At 36.8% G+C, this 25,807-nt stretch overlaps 1 protein-coding gene across 2 annotated transcripts in view; it reads left to right on the top strand.

Annotated features, from left to right (window-relative positions):
* Positions 1–25,807, top strand: part of LOC145670989 (uncharacterized) — a 427,013-nt gene that overhangs the window by 318,913 nt on the left and 82,293 nt on the right. For both annotated transcript variants that reach the window (XM_081739620.1, XM_081739619.1), the window contains exons 5-6: positions 2,029–2,160; positions 19,149–19,277. In XM_081739620.1, the coding sequence (XP_081595746.1) occupies positions 2,029–2,160; positions 19,149–19,277 (261 nt within the window). The remainder of the gene's footprint in view (positions 1–2,028; positions 2,161–19,148; positions 19,278–25,807) is intronic.

Raw genomic sequence — 25,807 nt, 5'->3', positions numbered from 1 at the left:
ATTCTCATCTACCCAAAGTGATTGACGGGTATGCTTTCCTTGTAGCATGGTTCGTGGTATGATCTCCAATGAGTGTTTGAGTCTCACGCTAAAATTATAGACCTATTTCATGTAGCCTCGGCGCTGAAAAAAAGGAAAATTCAAAGTCAAAACATACTGAGGAAAGAAATATTTGTATCTAAAAATAAATTTTTAAAAAATAAATGATGATAATGATAATAAACGCGTTCACTATTAAAGTGATCCCAATCAAAACATACTGACGTGGTCAGTTGGTATTTGTATGGCCACAACAACTGAAATGCAACATAAAAGGGAGACATCCACAGAAAATATATTCAATTTTAGAATCCATACTTAAACCACTAAACACGTTTTTTCAATTATTCCTAAATATCAAGATTCAAAGATGAAGATGATAAAAAGTATTATCTTCCTATATCATTAGGAGGAGGCAGTCCGTATTCAGGGGGTTTAGGGGGGCCGTGTCCCCCCTAAAGTTTTACTGGCCTCTCCTAAAATTTTCACCATAGGCTTGTAAATGAACTATAATATGGTGATGAACTATATAATATATTTGGATCGGGCCCCCCTAAATTCTACGCCCCCTACATTTTTGGGCTGCCTACGGGCCTGGAAGGAGGTAAATTAATGAGAAATATTAAAAATCTGTCTACTACGTCATTATGCATTCTCGTCACCAATCATTGGTCTTTTACTTCAGTAGTTCAGTTGTTGAATCAGCGTTATGGTAAATAATAATGAAGTCCCCATTTACTGTGTCTCCAAGTGAACTTTGCCGGAAAATGATGGAAGAAAACAATTTACACCTTGTTTATATTTGAATTATATTACTCTGATAGTGAACACCATTTTAGATATTTCGTTGTTATTGTTTTTAAGTATGTAATTAGTCAATTCTAATTAATATAGCATATTACGTCAATATTACTTTTCTTTGCTTACCGATAGCTTTTTTAAAAAAAATAAAACTTTGGATTTCGCATGCAAAAGCTATATACACAGTAAACCACTGATTCTTCCAGTTATTATGCACGATGCTTAGATTTTTGAATATTCTTTTTCTTTCAAAAAAAAAAAAAAAAAAAAAGTTGCAGAAGTTGCAGAAGTTGCAGGACCTATCGATTAGGATTTTGCGTTCAACACAAAATATCTTTTAAGATCGATCGATTTCCAGAAGTTTTCTGAATGAGATTGAAATATCGCGCCTTGTGGTATATAGTGTCACCTATGGGAGAAATAATGTGTTAAGTTTCAACTGTCTAGCTGCATCAGTTTCGTTGGAGGCAGCCATTTGAAATCAGTCGTTGTGCGATAAGATCGCATAATGCATGACAATGCTCTAGTCCGCGTGGCTTTATGTCACCAAGGCTGCAGTGCTAAATATGAGCTGTAGAGTGGCTGTTGATTGTCTTAGAAGTCTATGTCTCTTACTGCAGCCTTGACAACAGCACCAACAATGAAGAAACAAAATATCACAAAAGAACACTAGTTTTCTTTAATTATTATTGTGATTTGTTTTTGGACAAAGTTTGAATACATATTTCATCTCTTGAAAATTGATTCAATTATTGCGAATATTGTCACACACCCCTACAAAAGACATTGGAAAGATAGAGGGGTACATGCTGCTATATATTGACGATACTAGAGCATTTACACCTTAAAATTCAGTAGAAGACTGGTTAGGACGACTTGAAAGAAAATTGTATATCTCTCGCCTCTGGTTCGATCCTAAACTATGAAAATTTGTGATAGACATCATGTGTGTGTTTTCCTCATGATTCTCCTGTTTCCCCCACATTCATATTCTACCATAATAATCCTCTCATTAAAGCTTCGTCTCCTTCAAACTAAAGAGCATGGGGCGTTATTTTTCAACTTTCATTTTTAATTTGGGAACACATTTAGGAAACACATAGTTAATTTAAGAATCTGACCTCTAAGTATTCTCCATCTCTTTAGTATCTTATTCTCAAAATGATATTTCAATTTTCTTACTCGTAGGTCCAATTTAACTCAAAGATTTCACAAAACAGACGAGGCATTGGCTAATATGACTTCATGGCCACCAATAGAGAAGGAGAACAAAATTCTATACAACAAGTCAACTTTTCAACAAAGCCTCAGAGAATTCAGGTAAGTATCTTTCAAAGATGGTAAAGAAGTCACGTAGAAAAATAAATTATCTATTACAGCATTTCTTAAGTATTAATGTGTGTCAAAATATACAAGATTCCTTAACTGCAGTACTAACAAATGTTTTGAAAGAAAATTCTCGGCTCAGAAATATGTATTCCGTTGCCATGTTCGTTGAGGACAGTGTCTGTTAATTTCTTAACAGCACGTTTCCCATTGGATACCATGAAATTTCCCGTTCAGATGCAAATTCCTCCCTCCCTCCCAACTAAAACTGGACGTCAGTGACGTCGCATTGTCTCTTTCTCATTGTCATAGTGATTGCAGTTTTATTTTCTAAATAACAGATTAAGAATAGAAATACAAAGCGACAAAAGTGATGTTTAATTTCCGAATTGCAGACATTACAGAAGGCATGTGCAAGTTGGAACAGAGGATGGGCCAATCACAAAGTTTTGCCCCATCCAATCACAAAGGCGATATGTCGAGGGCTGTACGAGACAATGTATAACATTTTCATAGGGATCGAATAGCCATCTAGAGTAAGAACCCCTAATATGAGGATAGACACCTAAATTGAGACCTCTACCTATCTTGTGAAACAAGAGCTGCAATCTAGTGGAAGCGAGCTAAAACAAAAGGAAATAGCTCACCACAGCACCGGAAGTCACGTGAGCTCTTTATGTGGAGAGTTGTTAATATACTGGAAGCTGGAAGAAATTGCGCCCGTACAGTTTTCTTAACGTGCACACGTCAGACGCTGAAAATGGAGAAAGTAAATTGATATTCACTCTATCTTTACTTTCTTTTATACCAGTGAATATGCTTATTGCAACATGTAATGAGTTACCGATTTTCTTCAACTTATATTTGAGATAGCGTTAGTCATTTGTTCATTGGTCGAATGTCTTATTATGAGACCCTTAACGGGTTCAGTATATGAGACCGGTCTCATAATGCAACCCTCATACTAATATTGGGTCTTTTATAAGGAGCACATTTGTATTGACATTTCTGTATTCACAAAGTAATCTCTTAGACTTAGTCCTGTACATAGAGCCAGTGATTTCGTTGGCATTGTACTGTCATTTTAAGCACATTTCTTCTCATTTGGTACATATTTGAACATTAAAAGAAGTTACCAAAAAATCGTTGCAGTTTATGCGCACAAAAAGTGTAAAATTTTACAATGCGTATATTCTAAAATTGAAGAAAATGACTTAGATTGAAAGTGGAACGTTTTATATTTTTGTGCCATTACAGGATTTGGCTTAAAGACAGTGTTAAATAGTGAATTAATAAAGGAACTCTTTTAAGAGTGCACAAAAAGCCGGGGTCTCTTATTAGGTACCCCTCATAAAAATGGCAGTGTAGCAGCTTCGGTCACATTTTTCAATATAATTTTTTATAGTTAAATTTTTATATATTCCAATAGTTTGTATTGTAAATTAGACATTAAACAGAATATATTAAAGTAACAGCAGTATATGTTTATGCTATAATTAACCAGTATATAGCATCCTAACTTGTGGGGTTTCATATTTAGGGTTCCTACTATATATATATATATATATATATATATATATATATATATATATATATTATTTTATTTTATTTAACAACCACCAGATACAGCTTAGAGGCCATTTTACACTGGATATCTAACAACAATGGGAAGGATTTTGGGAATGTATCGGCCAGGGCCTGTTTAGTAGGTACCATCCCGGCATTTGCCTGGTAGGACTGAAGAAAACCCTGGAAAACCCCAGTCAGGATGGTCGGCAGCGGGAATCGAACCCGCGAACTCCCGAATGCGAAGCCAACTTCGCTCGGTAAAGTTAATTGGTAATAAAAGGAAAGATCAATACATGTCCACTGGTCAGAAATGGGTCCAGATTAAAAATTCTCAGCACACATATGCCCACAAGCAGTTTTCTAAAAAATATTTTTAAATTTTGGTGCCATTATAATTATGGACCCTTGCTGTAGAGAGTGGACATAAGAAATATAAGTGAACCAGTAGAACAAGCAGTAATATTAAAAGTAGATAATGATTTTTCCTTCCAAAAGAAATAGTAAAGTCGTAATATTTTCTTTGTGCTACAGATTGTCTTCTTACACGTTAAAGACATTCTATTACGTATAATCACCTTTGCTTATAATGGATTGCATGGTAATGGCGCTTGTGTTAAGTATGTATTTTCTGTCTTATCGCTTTATTTAGAGGGGTGTGACACATGTAGAAATAAGTTCCTAAAATGTTGATCTTACTTGATTTTACTCTTAAATTTTCTAAATAGTGGCTCCTATATTGTGAACATACAATACAGCTTTCCTTTACCCATTAACTCTCTTCGTGTTCAAAAATATTCTACAATTGTGAATAATTTTGCAGCCTTTGTTCTTGTTTATACGGAAGTTCACATACACCTTTCGCTTCATGCGTTTTCGTATAGGAAAAAAAAATGATGATCACCATGGTTACGGACAGGAAATGACGACATCACTATTTCAGTCTATTGAAACAAATTATCGATGCCAGTGTGTCTGCCAAAATACCGGATGGCCAGACGACTCTCTCTCTCCACTTGTTTCAGAAACTGCAATTTCATCCTTGTATGAAGGAAAAAAAAGGTAGCAGGGAGAATATTCTGTTATTTACCAAACGGATGTTCATGCTTGCAGTTCCTTTATGTTTCCTTTTTGTCTTTTTCGACTTTTTGATCTAGTGTCTCTTTCTTCTTTCATTGGGTTACTGAGTACTCTCTGTTTTGAGGATGGAAAGTCTGTCGTTGTGTAGAAAAGTTGAGAATGCCAGAAAATTTCCCAGTTTCACATTATTTAAAGGAGAAAAATTCCCTCATTCCTATCAGTATCGAGAATTCGTACGTTAACGAGAAATTTTCCGCCAACTGATTTAACACAAGAGTGAATTGTTAACACAATGGCAAGCGAAAACAAATAATAGAAAAGAAGCTGCGAAGCTAATAATTTGATACAGAGGGTTTGGTCTCTATTTTTTAGCGGGGAGCATACTGGCTCAGTAGTAGAGCGCCCACCTCTGGCGCGCCGGATCCCTAGTTCGATTCCCGGGTTTCCGTGTCCGTGGATTTTCTCGGGGGTACTTCTGTTTTCCTCCCATATTTTCATTCCATCAATTCTTTTATCATCATTCACTTTAAGCTGTAGGATCCCACTTTAAACTGTAGGATCTAGATCTCGTTCTACCTAGGTATTGTCGATTGACTGTCAACAAAGAATGTAACTACAATTAATTAATCGTTGCTAGGTACCTCACCATGCGAAAATATATCTATATGAAAGAGAAAGAAGACCTTGACTCAGTAAGAATCTTAGACGGGCAACAAGAGGGCGTCCCCTGATGGCTACGTCCGTCCTATCCAGTCATATTATTTGTTAAGTAGGTCAAGCAATGCGGGTCTTAAAAATATCCTTTTCGGTATATAAAAGAAAGTTGCTTCCCAGAATAAAGAACTTCTGTGCCCGCCATGCCCGAAGAAATTAAAAGCTTGCGTCGTCGCTGCCTTAACACTTCGTTCTAGACCCATATCTCCGTTTCAATAGGTATGCTTACATTATTTTTGAGGCATTAATGATACGCTTGGAACTTGACGGGTCGACGAATTTTGATAGGGTTACGGACATCCTCTTTTCCGGAGTCTCCTAAAAATGGCAAGATAGTATTTTAGGAAACTGAGGAAAAATTCTTTTTCTTAGGGGGTACAGACAATAGCATCAACTTTAATCGAGAATAAATGTTTAGTTTAGTTTTTTTTGTTTTGTTTTTCTTGCTAAAATACCAAAATGTTTAAATGAACGATGAAGAAATATTGCATATAATCAGTGGCGTCACTAAGATTTTTTCTTGAGGGGAGGGGAAGATTACTCAACAACTCCAAAATTCCATTGAGTATAGTCTAGATTCATCTCTAATCTAAGAACACGGTAGAATTCGCTTGCTTTTAGGGCAAAAGAACATGGTTACTGTTTTATGCTTGTATATTAATATCTCATTTATTTATTTATATTTTATTTTTATTTTTATGGAAATGCACGTTCTAATATTTCACAGACTCCTTAACATACAAACAATATTTTGCTTTTTCTTGTTTTTTTCTTTTCTTTTCCTTTTTTTAAAAAAAAGAAAAGAACACTTTACTCAGAAAAACTTCTTTTTGAGAAACTTTTTTTTTCAGCAACTTTTCTTTTTATTTATTTTTGGCTTCTGGCTTTTTGCCCAAAGTAGTAATACATCAAGGTAAAAAAAAAAAAAAATAGCAATATTAAATAGCATATTAATCATGCAAGTCACCTTTCTAAAAGGAGGTGAGTAAAAATGGGCCTTGTTCTGTCTATAATAGTTATAAAAAGTAAAAATGTTCGTAAAAGCAAGCATATCATATGAATATGAAGTCTTAAACGATATTAGTATCTCTGTAAGGTACGTGTGAAAAATATTGTAGCAAGTCACATAAAAGAAAACGAAATAAAATGAAATCTTTCAGTTTAACGTCCCACGATTATGTTCTTTTGGGCTAAGGGAAGCGGATGATTTAGGCAAGTGAATGATGATCGAAGAATTCGTGGAATGAGAAAGTGGGAGGGAGGAAACAGAAGTACTCCGAGAAAACCCACGGACACGATATAGTCCACCAAAAGCTTATTTGGCTGGAGATCGAACTAGAGACACGATGCACCAGAGGTTAGCGCTCTACCACTGAGCCACCGTACTCCCATACAACGAAACAAGCTTTTCCTGCCATCTTTAGGTACATTTCTGAAATTAAACTACCTACATAATGTTCTGTGGTTCAATCCCAACCCATTCTACTTAATAACTCAATTTCATTGGAAGTGGCGCTTACTATTGTGTTTCCCGGAGCCGCTCAATAGCCTGCCAATTTAGACACTTTTTTTTTTAACTTACAACAATAATTTTAGAATGAAGCGCTTCATGAACCACACTATACACATACATGTTACTAAGCTTATTGGGCCTTATGCAGAGTCGTTTTGACGTATGATTAGCGTCATACTAAAGGCCTGACTACTGCAGGAAACATATGTTAGTCGAACTCTCTAGAATGGCACTAATCACCCGTCAGAACGACTTTGCATAAAGCGGATTAAGTCTATAATGACCTCGACGATTCGCGAAGCCTGGGCTTTACACAAATCATAGAACTGCTTTCGCTCACGTGTAATGCACCGAAAGAATTTGGTAGCTCATGGAGCTGTCTTCCGAACGCACACTTGAGAAAGCGTGAAACAAGAGAATTGCACCAAAAGTGTTGCCAAATTTAGAACACTTGGTGAACTAGCGAAAAAAAAGCACTTAAAGAATTATAACACAAACACTAACAACTATCCGAATTACAAGATAACAATAATAATAGCAATAATGTAAAACAACGACAACACTGTATCCTCGGGAGATGTTCTCCGTATAACACAAGAGACGACACTGACAAAATTTCAGGAATGGGTGTTGACGACCATGACACACCCTTGCGTTCTATTGGATGTTGAAATCGGTAGATCTAGGTCAAGCTTCATGACTCGTTGCGGTGACTATAATATTAACGAAAACAGGAAGTGTAATAATAAATGCGATTTTCCGGTGAAATTTAGTTATTAAGTGGAGTGGGACCACAGAACAGTATGTAGATAGTTTAATTTCGAAAATGTACCTACAGATGGCAGGAGAAGCTTGTTTGGTATGTGTTATAGAATTGCATTGCATGGGAATGTTGAACTTTTAGTTACTCGAATGTTATTAATTACTTCCTATTGTCTCTACCCCAGTCGCTCAAATAAGTATGCTTTGTTTGCGGGTTCTTTATCCGACTTGCTACAATATTTTTAATATGCATCTTGCAGACGTGTATCGTAGCTTGATCTTCATATTGATATGATATACAGGGTGGCCCAAAAGTAGGTATACAGTCCCGTCCCGTATTTTATATAATTTCTTATTGTTACCAAACAGGTACTCTTAGTTTCTTTATTCTTTGTTCTTAGCATCTTTTTACTTATAGCTTAAGCCCGGAACAGTCGAAGCAAATAAATCCATAAACTAGAATATGACACTAGATCAATGCAGGGGAATATACCTACTTTTGGGCCACCCTATACTGGCTTTTGCGAACATTTTCAACTTTTCTGACTATCATAGGTGGAATAAGGCCGAACTTTATCAGCTCCTTTGCTGCAAGAAGTAGTTTACATTTTGTAAAATAACTATAAAATTAGATTTTGACACCTTTATGTGCAGAAATAGGAAGTGGAATGGTTAAGAACTTCTGTTATAGAAATAGTATTTTCAAGTGAGAAATACGACAGAAAAGCGCAATTACGCCATAGTCATAGTAACGTTGTCGCTTTCTCAGCGAAAACAAACATGTCAACAACTCTTTATTATTTCGTTTCATACTAATTTATGTATCCTTGGCAATTTTCTTAACCAAATCTCAATATTACTATATTTTTAAATATATATATCAGTGGCGTCCGGTGGATTGTGGTTTCGGGTGTTGCAGTACGAATGATAAGAGATAGAAGATATAAAACGGACTCATTGACTAATCAGCATAACTTTAGATGCAAATGCCATGTGACATGTGAAATTAAATAAAATTCTGTTTTTTAAAAAATAAAAAATGCAGAACATTTTATCCGATTAATCATCTTAATTAATTTGATTGGAGCAAATCTGCCTAATACATGCTGGTTGAACTCTGGTATTCTTATTGTCAGGTCTTTTTCGATGGAAAGCATAACCAATGGTGATAACCTTTCTTGGGACATTCAATTCCTTGAAAGTGTCAATTCTTTTTCATGTAGAAAAATACTTTTCGTCTTTTGCTGACGCCATAGGTACAGTTAATATTAATTTCAGAAGCTTTGTAGATTCACTAAATATTTTTTCTAGATTATTGCGAACTATTCATTCTAGCGAACTCAGTCCCTGACAGTGATCCGAATTCCTCTTCAGCGTTGACTGAAGAGAGTTCGTAACAGAGATTAGTGTTATAAAAATGTCCATTGAACACACTTTATTCACAGTTTATCCAGGAAAATTTAAAATAAATTGAGGAATTGTATCTAGTGCAAACAACATTCCTGCCATAAAACATCCTGTAAATTTAAACTGGATTTTTTTTGAACACTCTCCTGAAGTCACGGTATACAATTCATTCAGAATTTGTAGGTTATTTACAGAATTAAAGCACACACAATAAAATTAAATCTAATAAATAAAAACCAAAACAGTGATACAAAAGACGTATCGGTACTGGTATATGAATTCCAAATGTCACATATTCATACATCAACACTCACACACATGTGCATAAAAGAAAAACTACATTCCAAATCATCCGTCTTGGTTGTTACACAATGCACGATGAACACAATATACTTCCACATGAGGCGAAACAATGCTTATCAATGTCATATGTTCTGGAAAGGAAACCTCGAAACCCGCCATATGTAGGATCAGCATGTATACCTAACAGAAGATAGAAGTCGAAGAACATCAAAACAAACAACACTGCCAGTTCTACACCCAGAAATGTGTGTTGGGAGAAGTTCGATATGTCTATGCAATATATACCTTTCTTATTCTGCATACGAAAAGACGATAAATAATAACTGTCACCTATATTCTTAGCAAAATAAATGATAGAACGATTGTTTTTAAGAAAGATAGAGTACATGATGAGGCGTAAAATAAAATATTTAGCCTACATCAATCGTTTCTCTGTTAAACAAGTACAGTTCGTTAGGAAAGTCCACAAATGTTAGTCAAGTTTCGAAATTTGCTCCCCCCCCCCTCTCGTGGCTACGCCCCTGATCATTGCTAACTAGTCCCAAATTCAATGTGGTGTTCTCCATCATACGGCTTTATGTGGAAATTATCAATTTAGTTATCAATTATAACTAAAATACTAGGCTATCCACAGAGAGAAGGGGGCGATTCTACATACTGACTTATTAATATTTGAATCACAAATTGCTGTGGAAGAAGCCTTCATTATCAATATCATCATCATCATCGTAGGTATTCTGCCTTTATTGGCCCCATAAAACAGACTTTTCTTCCTCCTAAAGGCTTCTTTCGCCATTCCTATCCTTGCTACTTCATGTTATTACTAAGAATACTACCCAGATATCGAAAACTATTCACTTGTTCTATTTTCTCCCCTCCTACTTTTATATTTGACACAGACCCTTTCGTTCCAATCACCATGGCTTTTATTTTCATTTATTTTCTAACATTTATTTTCATCCCATATTCTTCAAAGCCCTTTCTCATTTTTTCTAACATTTTATTGATTTTCTTTTCAGATTCTGCAAGAAGTGCCATATCGTCTGCAAATCTTATGCATCTAATCATTCTACCTCCTACCGAAATACCATCATCATCATGTAAACTCTTTTTCACTATCTCTTCTAGATAGACATTAAATAGTGTTGGCGAGAGGCAGCATCCTTGTCGAACTCCCCTTCCAATTGCACTCTCTTCCGTTAGTTCTTCCTCTATCCTAACACTTACTTGTAGGTTCATGTATAAGTTTCTTATGAGTCTCCTATCTTTCCATTCCAACCCTATCTTCGTTAGAACTCCCAACAACAATTCCCAATTCATGCGGTCAAAAGCCTTTTCTAGATCAATAAATATAACATACACCTCTTTCCCTTTTTCTATAAATCTTTCACCGATCGCCCTTAATAATCTAATTGCATCTCTTGTGCCCTTGCCTCTTCTGAACCCGAACTGCTCCTCCTCAACTTCTTTATTTGTTCTTTCATATAACCTTCTGTTCAGTATTCGGAGCAGAATTTTAGCTGCATGAGATATGAGACTAACAGTTCTATAATCCTCACATCTCTTTGGGTTCTATAATCCGACATTGCATAGTCGGAACAATTCTTTCTTTCCCTTGTCTCCTATATTTTTAATGAATTCGATTGGTATGTTATCTATTCCGGTTGCCTTTCCATTCTTAATCTCTGATATAGCCTTTTCAAACTCATCCCTAAGAATACTAAATCCTTTATCATCCTCGCCTACTTCATTTTCTACTCCAATATTTAGGCTACACGGTCTATCCCTACTCTCATGTAAGTCTTCAACATATTCTTTCCACCTTCCTATGACCTCATTTCTCTCGCTGACTACCTTGCCATTCTTATTTTCTACTGCCATCATAATACCCCCTCATTTCTTCCGAAATTCTATAGATTTCATCTCCTTGTACACTTCCTCATATTTCCCAACTTTTCTAATTCTTCTATGTCCTCGCATTTTCTTTTGTAAAACTCTTCCCTCAGTCTGTCTGTTTCTCTTCGTAATTCATTATGTAACTTTCTGTACACCTTTCTGCCCTCTTCTCTATCAACCTGTTTCCACATCTTCCTCTCCCTCATTTTCTGCGACATCTGCTCTGTAACCCATGGTTTCTTAGCAGTTTTGTGTTTGCGGTAACCTACTGCTTCTTCTGCAGCCTGCTGTAAGCAACGTTTAATATGTTCCCACCGTGCGTCACTATCTGCGCCTATCCTTTCCTCGTTTGAACATTTTTCTTCGAATTTTTCAACGAAAAGATTTCTTATTTCCTCGTTTTTCAACTTTTCAGTATTCAACACTTTGTTACCTACTTTTCTTCTGCCTACATTTTTCAGTTGAATATCTACTTCGGCCAGCACAAGATTATGATCAGAGAAAATATCAGCCCCGGGAAGGGTCTTCGCATTCTTTAAGCTATTCCGATACCTGTCCTGAATCATAACATAGTCTATCTGATATCTTCTGCCGTCTATTGGTGATTTCCATGTATATCTTCTTCTCTTGTGCTGATTGAACCAAGGGTTTCCAATTACTAGTGAATTCTGTCTACAGAAATTCATCAGTCCCTCTCCCCTTTCATTTCTTTCGCCTAAACCATATTTGCCTACGATACTACCTTCCTGTTTTTCTTCCACAACTGCATAGAAATCTCCCATTAGAATTATGCATGCACCCTTCTTCTCCCTATCTATAATTTCTTCTATTTTCTCATAATTTTCCTCTACTTCTTCAGTTGCATGCGAAGTCGTCGGTGCATGTCTGTATCACCTGTAAGGTTAAAAAAAAAGAAAAAAAGAAATTTTATTTATATTATTACTATTATGATTATTAATTATGATTATTATGTTCTCCTCTTGATCGCTACGGATCTGATTGCTTTATCTCTATTGGAAACTATAAACCTAATCGAGGTTCTTTATCACACCACTCTTACGAGTCTGCCATTTTTACCTTACAACAAAAAAGAAATAATTCGTCCGCTCGCTGTTGTCTAGGTAACAGGTTCAAAAATACGATTGAGTTAAAATTAACAAGTCAAAAGATTTACGGAGAATAACTTGATTTATTAAGCTTAATGTTTCTCTAATTAAGGTAAGGTGAGTGGCTAGAAATTCGAGATTCAAAGGACGTTACTTCGCCCTTGTAAATTTAATCTTAATATTTTACTCGGCTTCCCAAAAACTCATCATGAGAGTTCAAGGAGCACAAACTCTAATTTAAATATCACTAAACATAAAAATAAAGACTTCTCTAATAATTTTTTGGGAACTGCGGTAATATGGAAGCTAGTACTCTCTCTACTCTAGCTTCATATTCCTTACTTTCAAAGACTGCTTAACTTCACTTAGCAACAGTCTGGCTTACACCTGGTTAGGACTCTCAACACTCAGAGAAATCCAGAAAAGGAAACTAGCTAAAATCTTAAGAATAAGTAAACTTAGGAAATTAGGAGTAGCAGCCGTCACTCATGGCCCAGCTAAAGTATTTCGTCTTCCATTCAAGACTCTAGGTTAAAAGGTGAACACACACCCTAATACTTTCAAACAGGAAAGTCGCAGTGTGAAAACAAAAACACCAGCCAAGCCTCACTATTGCCTGACTGTACGGGGAAACGAAACCAAATCGCAACTTGGATTCTATTTTAATGGGAAAAACCTCCAGCACCTGGAGAGTTTCAAAACCTAAGTGCCTGGGTTCACTCTCTCCCTAGGGTCACCCCAAGAGCAAATTACTTTTCACTCCTTCTAACCAGTAACTAGAGCCCATTTAAGCCATTACTCTGACGTAGAGCTCAAAATTCCTATTTTATTCTTTAATTCCTATTCCTAACTCTGGAATTCACCTTAGTTACGGCCAGAGACCACTTTCTCTAGCGGGACTGGAAGCCACGGACTAACATATCCACTGGACAACCAGTAACTAATCTAAAGGGCAAACTCCCAGGAAAAAGCTCTCTTGCTAATTCCCTTCGGACTGAACAGCCACCAGCATTAGCCCTCTACTCTACAGGCCTCCTTAGCTGAAACAGCGAAAGCCATATAAAAAAAAACCGCCTTTTTATATGTTTTGCCGGAAACAGAAAAAATGAAGAAAAAATTTAACTGTTAACGGTTCTAGAAACTTCTACAGCAGTGGAAAATTACTGGAAAAGCATGAAAGAAAAGAGAAATCTTCAAAACACTAGCCTCTCTACCAGGACTATAATCTAGTGGGAGCGAAAGTAATACTCGATCTAACTAACTGAATCATAATCTTAAGAAAATTTGGCTTATATAAAGGATTGGGATAATGCACTAATTGATATTTACATACATTTACATATATTAAACATAGTAAGATTATATATTATGCTATACTTATTAAATAAATAGAACCAGATAAATGCATTAGATAAATACGTGTCATGCCTGACTTATTTATTAATACACACAACTTAATTATGTATAGATAGATTTAATATTAAAATATATAACCTGAAATACCAAAGCAAGGTAACGAAGTGCCCCTTGCACACCACTAGATCCTTCGTTTTCCCTTTAAGTCTTAACATCATAACTCTATCATCAATAAATTCTACTTTCACTACCTTCTCCTTTAAGCGCTTTCCAAGAATTATTCTTACGCCATTATGACCGCCCTTTTCATTACCTGAGTAAAAGATTCTATATCCTTCGCTGTTCAATACCCCATTACCTCCCCATCTAACTTCACAAACGCCTACCAAATCTAAATTATTTTGTTTCATTTCTTCTTTAAGATTTTCTAATTTTCCTCCCTGTAACATAGTACGTATGTTCCATGTCCCTATCCTAAACCTTTTGCTCTTTCTTGTCTTTCTCTGTCTGTCTTCCCTCCATTATTACTTATAATTATCATTATAGCATTATCAATATAAGCTAAGAATTAACTTGTAAATGCGGGTCTACTTTTATTTGTTTTCTGCTCTACTAGATATTTTCTTTCTTATTTTGTAATTCTACAATCACTTTTTTTTTAATTGTCATTATATTGATTTGCTTCAGTATGGTCCTGTAATTTAAAAATATGAATACATAGAAACAAATTCCATTTGTTATTGCTAGTGAAATAAAATTTAGAAATCTTATTTAGCGCGAAAAACCTTCTCGTTCACTGGAAACCGTGCTGTGTTGCAGAAGCACTGCAACGACCAGTCCCTTTAACTTCTGAGATAGGGGAAAGGAGACGTAACATTTGCTTCAATTGCCGCGCTGAAGGAATCTGGTCGTTGTATGCTCACTGCAACACAATATAAATTAGAGACTCACACAATATAAATTAATGACGGATTATTTTTCGCTTTTTAAAACGGATTAGCGGAACGGACTGTTACAGAAGTAAAAAATAAGTTATTTAAAGTGTATACTGTATATGCGAGTATTAAAAAGTACTTTTCTGTTCTTTACTACTATTGATAATATTTTTTTTCTTGAAATACTTTGGTCGTTGCGCAACGCTGCAACACTAACATTAGCCGCCACTGATATATATACAGTATATATATAAATGAAGGAAATTATTAGGAAACTATTTATATAGTACAAAAAATAACCAAAGATTATTTGTTCACTGAATATATTGTATTTTTAGGTGTGTGAATTCCGCTCTTCTGTTCTAAATGCTTGCAAAAGACTGAATGACATTGTCTATATGTAGAATAATTTTCTGATTGCTAAAGTGGAAAAAAAAAAACAATCCAGTTTATCGTGGATCTAATGATGGCTTATTAGTAGAGCCCGGATTTATATGCAAAATGCATGTTTATATTAACATGCAGAAACATATGGAAAGTATTTTTTTCTTTCCGACAGACTTGTAAGGATTCGTTTGAGACGCATATGTTAGCGCATATAAGTGCATATTTTGAGTGAATTTTGATATGCAGGAATATTTTACAAACTTTGCAGGATACTCCATATTTCCGAATGTTATTGCTGCATACTAACATATTTCAGAGTATATCACACGAAAGTATGTTATATTTAAAGTGAACTGAATCACTTTGTAAACGCAAATATAGATTTTTTTTAAAAAATAGCGTTGAGTTTGTTGCTCACAATCCTAGGTAAATTCATTTACGATTCATCATTTACGCACCATCATCATTTACGATAAATTCATCATTTACGATACGCATCATCATTTATACGCATCATCATTTACGCATCATACGATTTATACGCATCATACGATTTATACGGATCATACGATTTATACGCATCATCATTTACGCATCATTTACACGCATCATTTAAAAATTTATTTACGCATCATTCATTTACGCATTATTTACACATCATTTATACACATAATTTACTTACGCATCATTTATACGCATCATTTACTTATGCATCATTCATTTACGCATTTATCTACACGCATTCATTTACGCATCATTTACACGTATCATTTATACGCATCATTTACGCATCATACGATTTATACGCATCATCATTTACGCATCATACGATTTATACGCATCATCAATTACGCATCATCATTTATAAATTCATCATTTCCGGTAAATTCTTCATTTACGCATCATCTTTTACGATAAATTCATATACGATGCATGCTTTCGACTTTATTTTTTCACATGCACCAATGACTTCTTGCTGATGTAGAAAGTAAATTTTCCATCTACAAAACGTTTCTCACTTGTAAACGCAGAGGGTTTACAAAAGAGAACCTAAGGAAGACGTTCATAGTTCATTGCAACAGAGGTCATTAGGGTATTGAAAGAAATTAACATTTTATTTCTTATATATTTTAGTACATATGTCAAAATTTTAATGCATATTTTAGATATTTTTCGTGCATATTTGCATGCATATTTCGGGGTTGGTTTGTGCATGGAAATCCGGGCTCTACTTATTAGGTACTTGGCTTTCAAATATATTTATAAGTATGTAACGCATTTTCGTTGTGAAATTTGTGCGGAAGGATGAAAACTTTGAGACGAAACTTGATCCGCCCCAAATGAGGCCTAGTGACGCCACTGCATATAAAATATTTTAATATAGAATTATAAAACAGATGTTGATTAAAACTCGGTATTAATATTTTCATAAGTAGTATGGTTAAAGGTCAGTTGTGTAAATTGTATGTTCTTGCTACGCTATTAAGGGATTTTTCTACTAGTATAAATCTGCGTGAAATCTAAAATGTTTAAAAGCCTGTCATATGGCAATTCTAAATGTGGACGTTCACTCCTTCGAATAAAGTTATTATTGTTATTATTAATAATGTTATTATTAGTGTAGTCTGCATTAAAAGCTAACTGTTCGAATGGTATCAACTTAACCAAAACCATGTAATAACACTAGATCGTAACATACCGGTTCGATTTCAAAATATCTCATTTATTTAGAGCGGTGGTTCTCAACCTAACTCCTATCTCGACTCCCATTGTACCAAATCCTCTTGGCAGCGACCCCCGTATAGCTTCTAGTTTGTAATAAGCTTGTGTGGGGTTTTTAATATATTAATTGCAGGAAATCTCACGATATTCATCTATTTCTATAATAGTAAAATCCATTTCTTGTATATAGTGGATACAGTAACTTCCTAAAAGCGAATGGATTAAAACCAAATTTGATCAATTCATTCATATCATCCGATCCATCATACTGTTTCAAAATGGGGGCCATTTGAAAATTTTAAAAAAATCGTAACTCCCTTAATTTTGGGTCATATGATAAAAAAAAAAAATAAAGACATTAGCTAATAGAATTATCGTGCGATAAGTCCTTGCAACTGGTTTTCTGTAGCGAAGACTTGGACAAGTTCTGGCTGAAAAGAAGAGAAGAATATTCTAGGCTGGTGTCTGCTGCTTTAAAAGTAATAATTTTCATTTGCTTTCAATTTTAGTTGTATTTCAATATGTAGGTTTTGTTACATTTGTGTTTGTCTGGTACCGGTATTTCAATATGCAGTTCTCATTAGTTTGATATCATACCTCTTTCATTTAAATTTATTTTTAAACAACTCTGCGCCTGTTGGAAATGCTTAGTAGACTATTTTTTTTTTCTTTTTTTTTTTTTTTTTTGCTCCTAACAGTATGTATAGGTTGAGAACTCCCAGGTTGAGAAACCCTGATTTAGAGAATACCAAAGTTTTATTCACGAAGTTCTTAATTCAGTCGCAAGGTGGCAGGAGTAGGGTTTTGTAAGTAGTGTTATCTTGTGGCAAAATATTGAATTGCTGATAGTTGTTAAGGCATACATCTCAATCAGAGGAACGTCTGCAGGATTTTTAACAAATGGAATGGGAGCAAAAGACCGGCACTCAAGCGATCTTGCAAATATACCAGTGGCGGATCTACCTCGGGGGTGGGTGACCTAGGCCCCCTAGTTCTTTTGGATAACGAAAATATTTTAAGCTATTATTTATATATTTTTGAAAGTTTATAGTAAACTCATGATATACTTATCATCAGTGGCGTATTTAGGGAGGGGGCTTCCTATCTTACTTACTATAGTAAAGTAGGGGTCTATATGAAATATCTTGCAGAATTTTCACATTTTCAGGCAAAGCCCCCCACCGAAAGTTAGGAAAGCCACCCCCGAAACAAAATCATAAATACGCCACTGCTTATCATAGTCTGGGTTCTGGGTGCCTCCTGCAGTTTTTATATTCTAGATCCGCCACTGGAATATATACACCTTGATGCACATAACACTTTATAGAAAATGATTATTATTGACGCACATTGCATAATTGTATAACTACAGTGGCCGGATTTAGGGGAGGTACACCGGTGCAAGTGCACCCCCCTTCGTTGAAAATATACACTATCTAAATGAGAAGCTAGCAGTGAAAATAGTAGCACTTTCATAAGGATTCTGTACGATACAAGTATCCATTATATTCCAAGTGACCATGATTAAAGAAATCTCTGATCTAAAGCAGCAAGCTAATTATATACTGAAAATTATACCAATACAATGTGGCCGTGGCTTAGTTGGTAAAGCGTTGACTTTGCATTCGGAAAGTAATGGGTTCGATTCCCGAGAACAGACACTGAACATTTCGAGGGGAATTTCTCGTAATCACGCCACAGATGCAAATTTACTTGGATGGGGATGGAACCAGGGACCCCACGCACCAAACGTAAGCACTTTACCACTGAGCCACCGTGCCTTTTTTTCTTCTGACCCCATAAACGGAAAATTTTTAAGTAGTTCTATTGGATTCAGTTTCCTCAAATTACTATTGCAGATTATCTAAATGTGGACACTTTTTTAGCAGTAGTATGAGCGTTATTTCTTTATTAAATATCTTTGATCGATTTTAGAGCAACGAGTCCAGTAGATTCCTTTTTTTTTTTTTCCATCATCGTTAATGCAACATTGCATGAAAAATGATTCGGTATTACTCGGGGAACGATTCACACAAGTTACATCACCGCTGACAATCACGACAATATCCCAATTCACGATGAATACACGCTACAGGTAAAGGTGGTCCAACACTGTATTAATAAGATAAAACAAGATTATATTTTATTGTAATGTTTCCATTATATACTTAAGCATTAAAAAGTATAAATATTATTATGACGGCGATAATAATTAGTTGTCCTATCTTTCAACAGGGAGACAATATTTAGGATAGAAGAGAACAGAATCCATGAAGCAGTACAATGGTATACGCAGGTGAATAAGGAGATTCTAGAGCACCTGACGAAGCAGATCAAGGAAACCGACAACAGTGGAGTTTGGAGGTTGTATACTAATCTTTATTTGTGCACCTATTTATTGTTATTGTTTCCGGTGGACATCTGCTGAAACACAAAGGGTCAAAAGAGATCACTTTCTCCGTATTGGATCCATGAAAAACTTTCAAATATTATTTCTTGAATTAAAATGTGATCAAAAAGTAAGATGAATGTAGTAATACAGTGCCATCTATTGATGTTGTATACATAGTGTGCTAGTGGTCTACTACTGCCACGCTTAGTTGCATGCATGGAGAGCATGCCCGCGACCGTTCGGTCTATTTGATGGACAGGTTCCGCCAAACTAGGCACTCTGACCGTAGTTCCTCGATACTTATTGTATCCACGTGCACGTGATGCACCGTCAGAATTTGTCCCCTAATTTTGACTTGCCAAAGCGACGTAATCCTCATTCTCTGAGGGAGTGGGATACGTCCACTGCGTAGCCAGACCGTAGTCCTGAGTGCCTACTAGTTAACCTACTGGTCAGTGATGCCAATTCCTTCAGAGCCGTTTTCCCTTCACAAGCTTCCGAATTTCCCTTTCCCGGACAAAATTTCCCTTCATTTAGTACTGCATTTAGTAAACGTATTTTTAATCGTTTTGCCTTCCACTCCCTTTCCCCAATCTTATAACCACATACAAGCAGATACGTGACAGCCTTCCTTTGAACTTAAATCAAGCAGAATTTGAGCTTGATTTGTTATTTAGGTATCTAAGGCGTCGCGATAGGAGGGGAAAGGACATGGAAAGGTGTAGGCCAGGACCTATGTTAAAGGTGCAATCTCTGCATTTGCCTGGTGTGACTGAGGAAAAACCCTATAAATACCTCGGCCAGGACGAACAATCTAAATAAATCATAAAAAATATAAAATAAATATTATGTAAATTTAATTTTTATCCTAGATATCATGATAGATTTTAATATTAATGTAACCTAAGGTACAAAGAAAATATTATGTATAGGGATGCGCTCGAGTCGAGACATGTCTCGAATCTCGACTCGACTCGACTCGAATTCGAGTCGAGACACACTTTGTAAAATTCGAGACGAGTCGAGACAAACGTATTTCTCGACTCGAATTTTCGAGTCGAGACGGCTCTTAAAAATCTCGACTCGACTCGAATGTCTCGAAAATCTTTCTATAATTTTTAATATTATTTTGAAGAAAGTATTCACTCAGAAACAGCCTTGAAAGCAATTCCAGCTTTTATTCCTTCAGAAAGGTACAGAACGCATAAAAATAAAAGTTAATCTTTAAAGATCAAGATTTAATTTTCAGCTCAATTCAGTTAATTAGAACTAATAGTTAATGTCGTTGTATTTGGTTGTACTGCAAATACAATGATAATAATAATAATAATTGATTATCTAGTTTGTATAAAACTATTATCCGTAGTCTAAATCTAGTTTGTATAAAACTATTGCGATAAAGTGAACTTCATAAATTCTCTGAATGAGCAGTTGGTAGTCTATAGTAATTTAGCATAGTTATAATTATTGTGTTTTCGTTCCCATGAACGCAATAGGGTTACGTAACTTCTGGATTATTCGCTTGCCCAACTATTCTGAGGCTTTAATATGTTGCAGCATATCACGAGCTACGGATAATATATAATGTAACATTTGTTGTACATCACATATTATGATACGAGACTATTTTACATAGTATATCTTATCTAATATAAATAAAATAAAGAGTTTATTTGTGTGTTTGTCTGTCTGTCTGTGTGCGACCTGGGGACCAGACGAGTGGACCGAGAGTTCCCAAAATTTGGTCACGGGTACCTTATTCCAGGCCCCAGATCAAGACGAAGCGTTTTTTTTTAATTTCGAACCAGGGGGGTCTCGGAGGGGACGTTTACTGGGACCGACCTGGGGACCAGACAAGTTGACCGAGAGTTACCAAATTTTGGTCACGGATACCTTGGTCCAGGTCCCAGTCTAAGGCGAAGCGTTTTCGTCAAAATTGGAAGCAGGGGGTCTCAGGGGGGAGTTTAGCGAGACATGTAGTAAAAGTAATCCAAATTGATCGACATTAGTGTCAAATCCATAGTTTTCTCGGTCGCTGAGATCAATGGTGACACTTCCATCAGCGATGACTTGCAAATTCAGCTACTACTGTATGCGGGCCGGGTGTCAGCGGGTGAGGAATACCGAGACATGTATAAATAGCCCATATTGATTGATAGTAGTGTCAAATCCATAGTTTTCGCGGTCACTGAAATGAATGGTGATACTTCCACAGGTGTTGACTTCCAAATACAGCCCCCATGCGAAGAATGGGTATATTAAGCTAGTATTACAATAAATGGACTGCTTGGATGCCAAGAACTAGTACAGATAAGTACCATTCACTTCTATGAATAGGTATTTTTTAAAAGGATTTTTGTAAACACTAAGTTATAAAACAATGAACTACATACAGTAGTTATGGTTTTGGTTCCCAACATAAAAGAAATATGGATTGTTCATGAGATATTGAACTTCAACTTTCACTCCTGGAAAATTTCAATTTTGGAGTTACGCCACTTGGCATCAAAGCAGTTCACTGTAAGATAAATACATTTCGCACATTAGTAACATAGTTGTTCAGGGGCCTTCGATTTCCATCCTCTCAAATGAAAGCTGAACGATTGCTTGATACATGCTGACTATATAGGAGAAATAGTGTATTAAGTTTTAGAGCTTTGGTGGGTATCCGTATTTACACTCTGATATAACTTTAAGTTCACACTCAAATCGAGCTAATTGTTTAATGCATTTCGAAAGCTTTTGTTTTTATGCAGCTCATTAAGGAAAATCTATTTCATAATCGTAACATTTATGTACTAAGAAACTATGAACGTAAAGTGGACTCGACCTAGCCCCGTGGCCGCTGTGACTCAGTGGCACAGCTCTCATCCTTGGTGTGTGAGGACTCTGATTCTGTGTGTGTGTGTGAGGCAATAATCCACAAATATTGCCTCAAGTGAGTTTAAAGATTTCTAAACACTAGTGCGAAACCGGGCTCTGCCGTTGCGATCGATTTACAGGTCTTGAGACGAAAGGAAGAAGGGACTTACGCACACAGTAAGTAAAAACAATTAATATGCCTGTAACTTTCCCCCAAATGAGTGTATCTTAAAACTAACCTCACCATTATTTTTCTAATTAAATTCTAGCCCGAAATTATGTATCATATTTCCCTATTTCCATTTTGAAAACTTGACCTTAATTCAAAATGGCGGATTTCAAGATGGCTGCCATCAAGGTCATATCTACCATACGACTTCCCCCAGGACTTATATGTATCCACATGGTTTTTCTTCACTTTTCTTCAGTAACGCTCCGTTTACAAAGGGTAGTAAGGGACTTCTGTAGTAATCTCTAATAACCACATCACAACTCTTAAAAGTTATTTAAAAAAAATAGAAAACATGCACCATGGCAAAAATTTGTCATCACAAGTAATGATGCATACATGCCTTCTAACAGCAAAAAAAGTTTCATTGAAATTGGAGCCGGAGATTTGAGTGATGTCCCTTGTGGGATATGATTGAACGTGACGTCAGAACACATCGCCCCCCTTCCCGGAATTTACGGGAATTAGGTAACCTGAGTGAGCACATGTGGTGCCAGCTCTCTCCAGCGACCTACCAAGGATCATTGCGTGTATGCCAAGACGTGTCGCCGTTTTTATCCATGCCAAAAGTCGACATACTGACAATTAGGTAGGTAGTCATGATGGTTTGGCTGATGTGTGCGTATATTTTAACTCGTACATTTTGTCTCGACTCGAATTCGAGTCGAGTCGAGACAGAGACTGTCGAGTCGAGACACGAGTCGAGACAGAAACATATTTTCGAGTCGAGACAACATTTTCTCGAGACGAGTCGAGACAGGCTTAAATCTCGACTCGACTCGACTCGAATGCATCCCTAATTATGTATATATTTGGTATGTACTCACTTAAGAACAGCACTCCCATATTTACTGAAACGAATACGAACAGCTGCTACTGTCTTTTTTGGCTGTACACGAGAAATGTTCGTGAGCACAATACAAAGTTTAGAGATGCGGAATTCTTAAGAATATATAATTCTGTGCGCACAGTCACCAAACAAATTTGTAAACTTACACAAACACACATACACTAATGACCCAGTATTCGCCCATATATACATATTTACATTCACGACAGGCAGATTTTCTTCTCTTACATCGATTAATCCTCTTCACAATCAATTTTCTGGTTGGGAAAAACATCTTCTGATTGGGAAAACCAAACTGTTATAATAGTTGGAGTGATAATTTAATCGAGAAATATTTCATCTAATTGCATTGCATTTAATTCAACAATGGGAAGATTAATTTTGATAAAAGATTTTAAATAAGCATTGTTGTAGGCCTAATGTGTAATCTTGATAAATATTAACGAATGCAAAGCAAGATAACTTGTGAAAATTTATGTAAAATATGTGCAACGGATTATGTTTGGAACAAATAGGATGTTGAATTCATATTGAATTTTAATGAGATTAATCAGATACGTAAATATATCTACAATATATAAATGATTGAAGAGAGGTTCAAATTTCCCTGCAATATTGAGAGATTGCAAGCAATTTCCCTTTTTCCCTTTTCTCCAAAATTTACTCAAAATATCCCTGCGCCAAGGGAAATTTCCCTTCAATTGGCATCACTGCTACTGGTTGAGGCAGACTACTAGCGAGCCAATCCTACCATGCTCTGCAGGCATGGCGCCCGAGCGTTATAAGGCAAGCTCACCTCCCACCCGTGTTCACCGTTACCCAGATTCCTGGGAATGGCTCCTACAAGCTACCGAATCCCACGGTATGACCACAGCCAGGCAGAGTCCAACCCAAATCCGGAGCCCTAGGCAATGCCAGCGGGGGCTTGTTCAATCCCGGCCCTGACTACCTCTATCGTTCAACTGGCAACCGCCTTGTCGTGTAGACGTACCACGCACACGTCGAGATATTCCTGTATCTCATCCCGGACCCAATGGTACGTGTTAAGTCACCATTTGAGTTTGGTGCCGGACCATATCCTTCAGAGTTGCCTTTTTAAGAGGGGTCAGAACCGTTACCGAGATTCCTGGGATTGGCCCCTCCCCCACCTTCGTTTGGCCCCCTGGCAGGCAGGAATCCGACAGTCCCACCCGGTAGGGTCGTCCAAGCAATACGGGACTTCCTTTATTTACGGTAGAGGTACACAGTACATTACCAGACCCAATGGCTGATGTAGACTGTCTACCTTTAAAGACAATGGCCATTTGGGAGCGGCGGCTCCCCTGGTAGTGTCGTAGGTCCTGCACCCAGATAAACTGGGGAGAAGGAGCAATCCCACTTCCTCAGCACTCCTGAGGTACGAGAGTGCGTTAGGATACTAAGTATCCCATCCCGGACCCAAGAGCACGCACAACACGCTCTATTGAGGGCAGCAACTCACCTTCCCGGCAGGGCGTTGGATCTGTCCGTTAGGATGCACCAACTACCCACTCTTTTTAGCGTGTTGGGGTACCATGCAGCCTTATCTCTCGGACCCAAGGGCATGGCCTAGTTGCCCATTTCGGGGGATACCCAAGGGCTCACCTCCGTCGGTAGGGGCGGCAGTCTTAACTACCTACCTCACTGAGAACGTGATGAGGTCACACGTACTCTCCCAGATCCAATGACACGAGTTAGTCGCCCATTTCGGAGGATGGCAAACCTCACCTCCGCCGGTAGGTTGTTGTCCTGCTGCATAAGGTTTAGCTCAATAAGTGAGTCGGCCCGGCGGTGCAGGACATTCGAGATAGCAGCCTGTTTCCAGACTCCACCCGAACCTATCTCCCCGCTGGTGCCATTTCCGGAGGCTACAACGTGTGATTCCGGGACGGAACAGAGCTGGAGTTTGAACGAGTTGTGACATGTTAGTTGACTTCCAGAGGCAGAAGAGTAAGGACGTGTTAAGAATCTGTCGCGTACCAACATTAATTTTTGTTCTAAGCTGCAAAAAAAGGTACCAAAGAAACTCATAAAATGTCAAAATCATTGTATGGCGTTGAAGTGCTGGTATTGAAGATTGTTTACAAGTTGTATGAACAATTTAAAAGCTTTAAGGAGTCGGTTGAAAACGAGCTACCTAGGTACGATCGAGACGTCCTTCGAAGTCAAAAACAGATGAAAACGTGCAAAAAGTAGCACAAATGATTTGTTCAAACAAATGATTATTCGAGAACTTTCTGAAGAACTAAACATCATCTTGTATGGGTTCGTGAAAAGCATTTAAACCCCCGATTAAAGGCAAATGGCTTCCATCTTCATCATGAAAACACTCCGTGCCACGCCTTGCTTTTGATCCACGAGTTTTTGACCGAAAAAATATTCATGTCGGTTCACATTTACTGTGCTCTCCAGATATAGTACCATGCGGCTACTGGCTCTCCCCAAACATTTAAACCATGCTTAAAGGCAAATGTTTTAAGACCATTCCTGACATTAAGAAGGCCACGACAGAGCAGCTGAACACCCTTCCAAAAGAAGCCTTC

Source organism: Thermobia domestica, chromosome 15, assembly GCF_964235325.1.
Source record: "Thermobia domestica chromosome 15, izTheDome1.hap1.1, whole genome shotgun sequence".
In the NCBI taxonomy this organism is placed as follows: Eukaryota; Metazoa; Arthropoda; class Insecta; order Zygentoma; family Lepismatidae; genus Thermobia; species Thermobia domestica.
The sequence above is the reverse complement of the archived record's forward strand: the minus strand, read 5'-3'. Positions and strand labels throughout refer to the sequence as shown.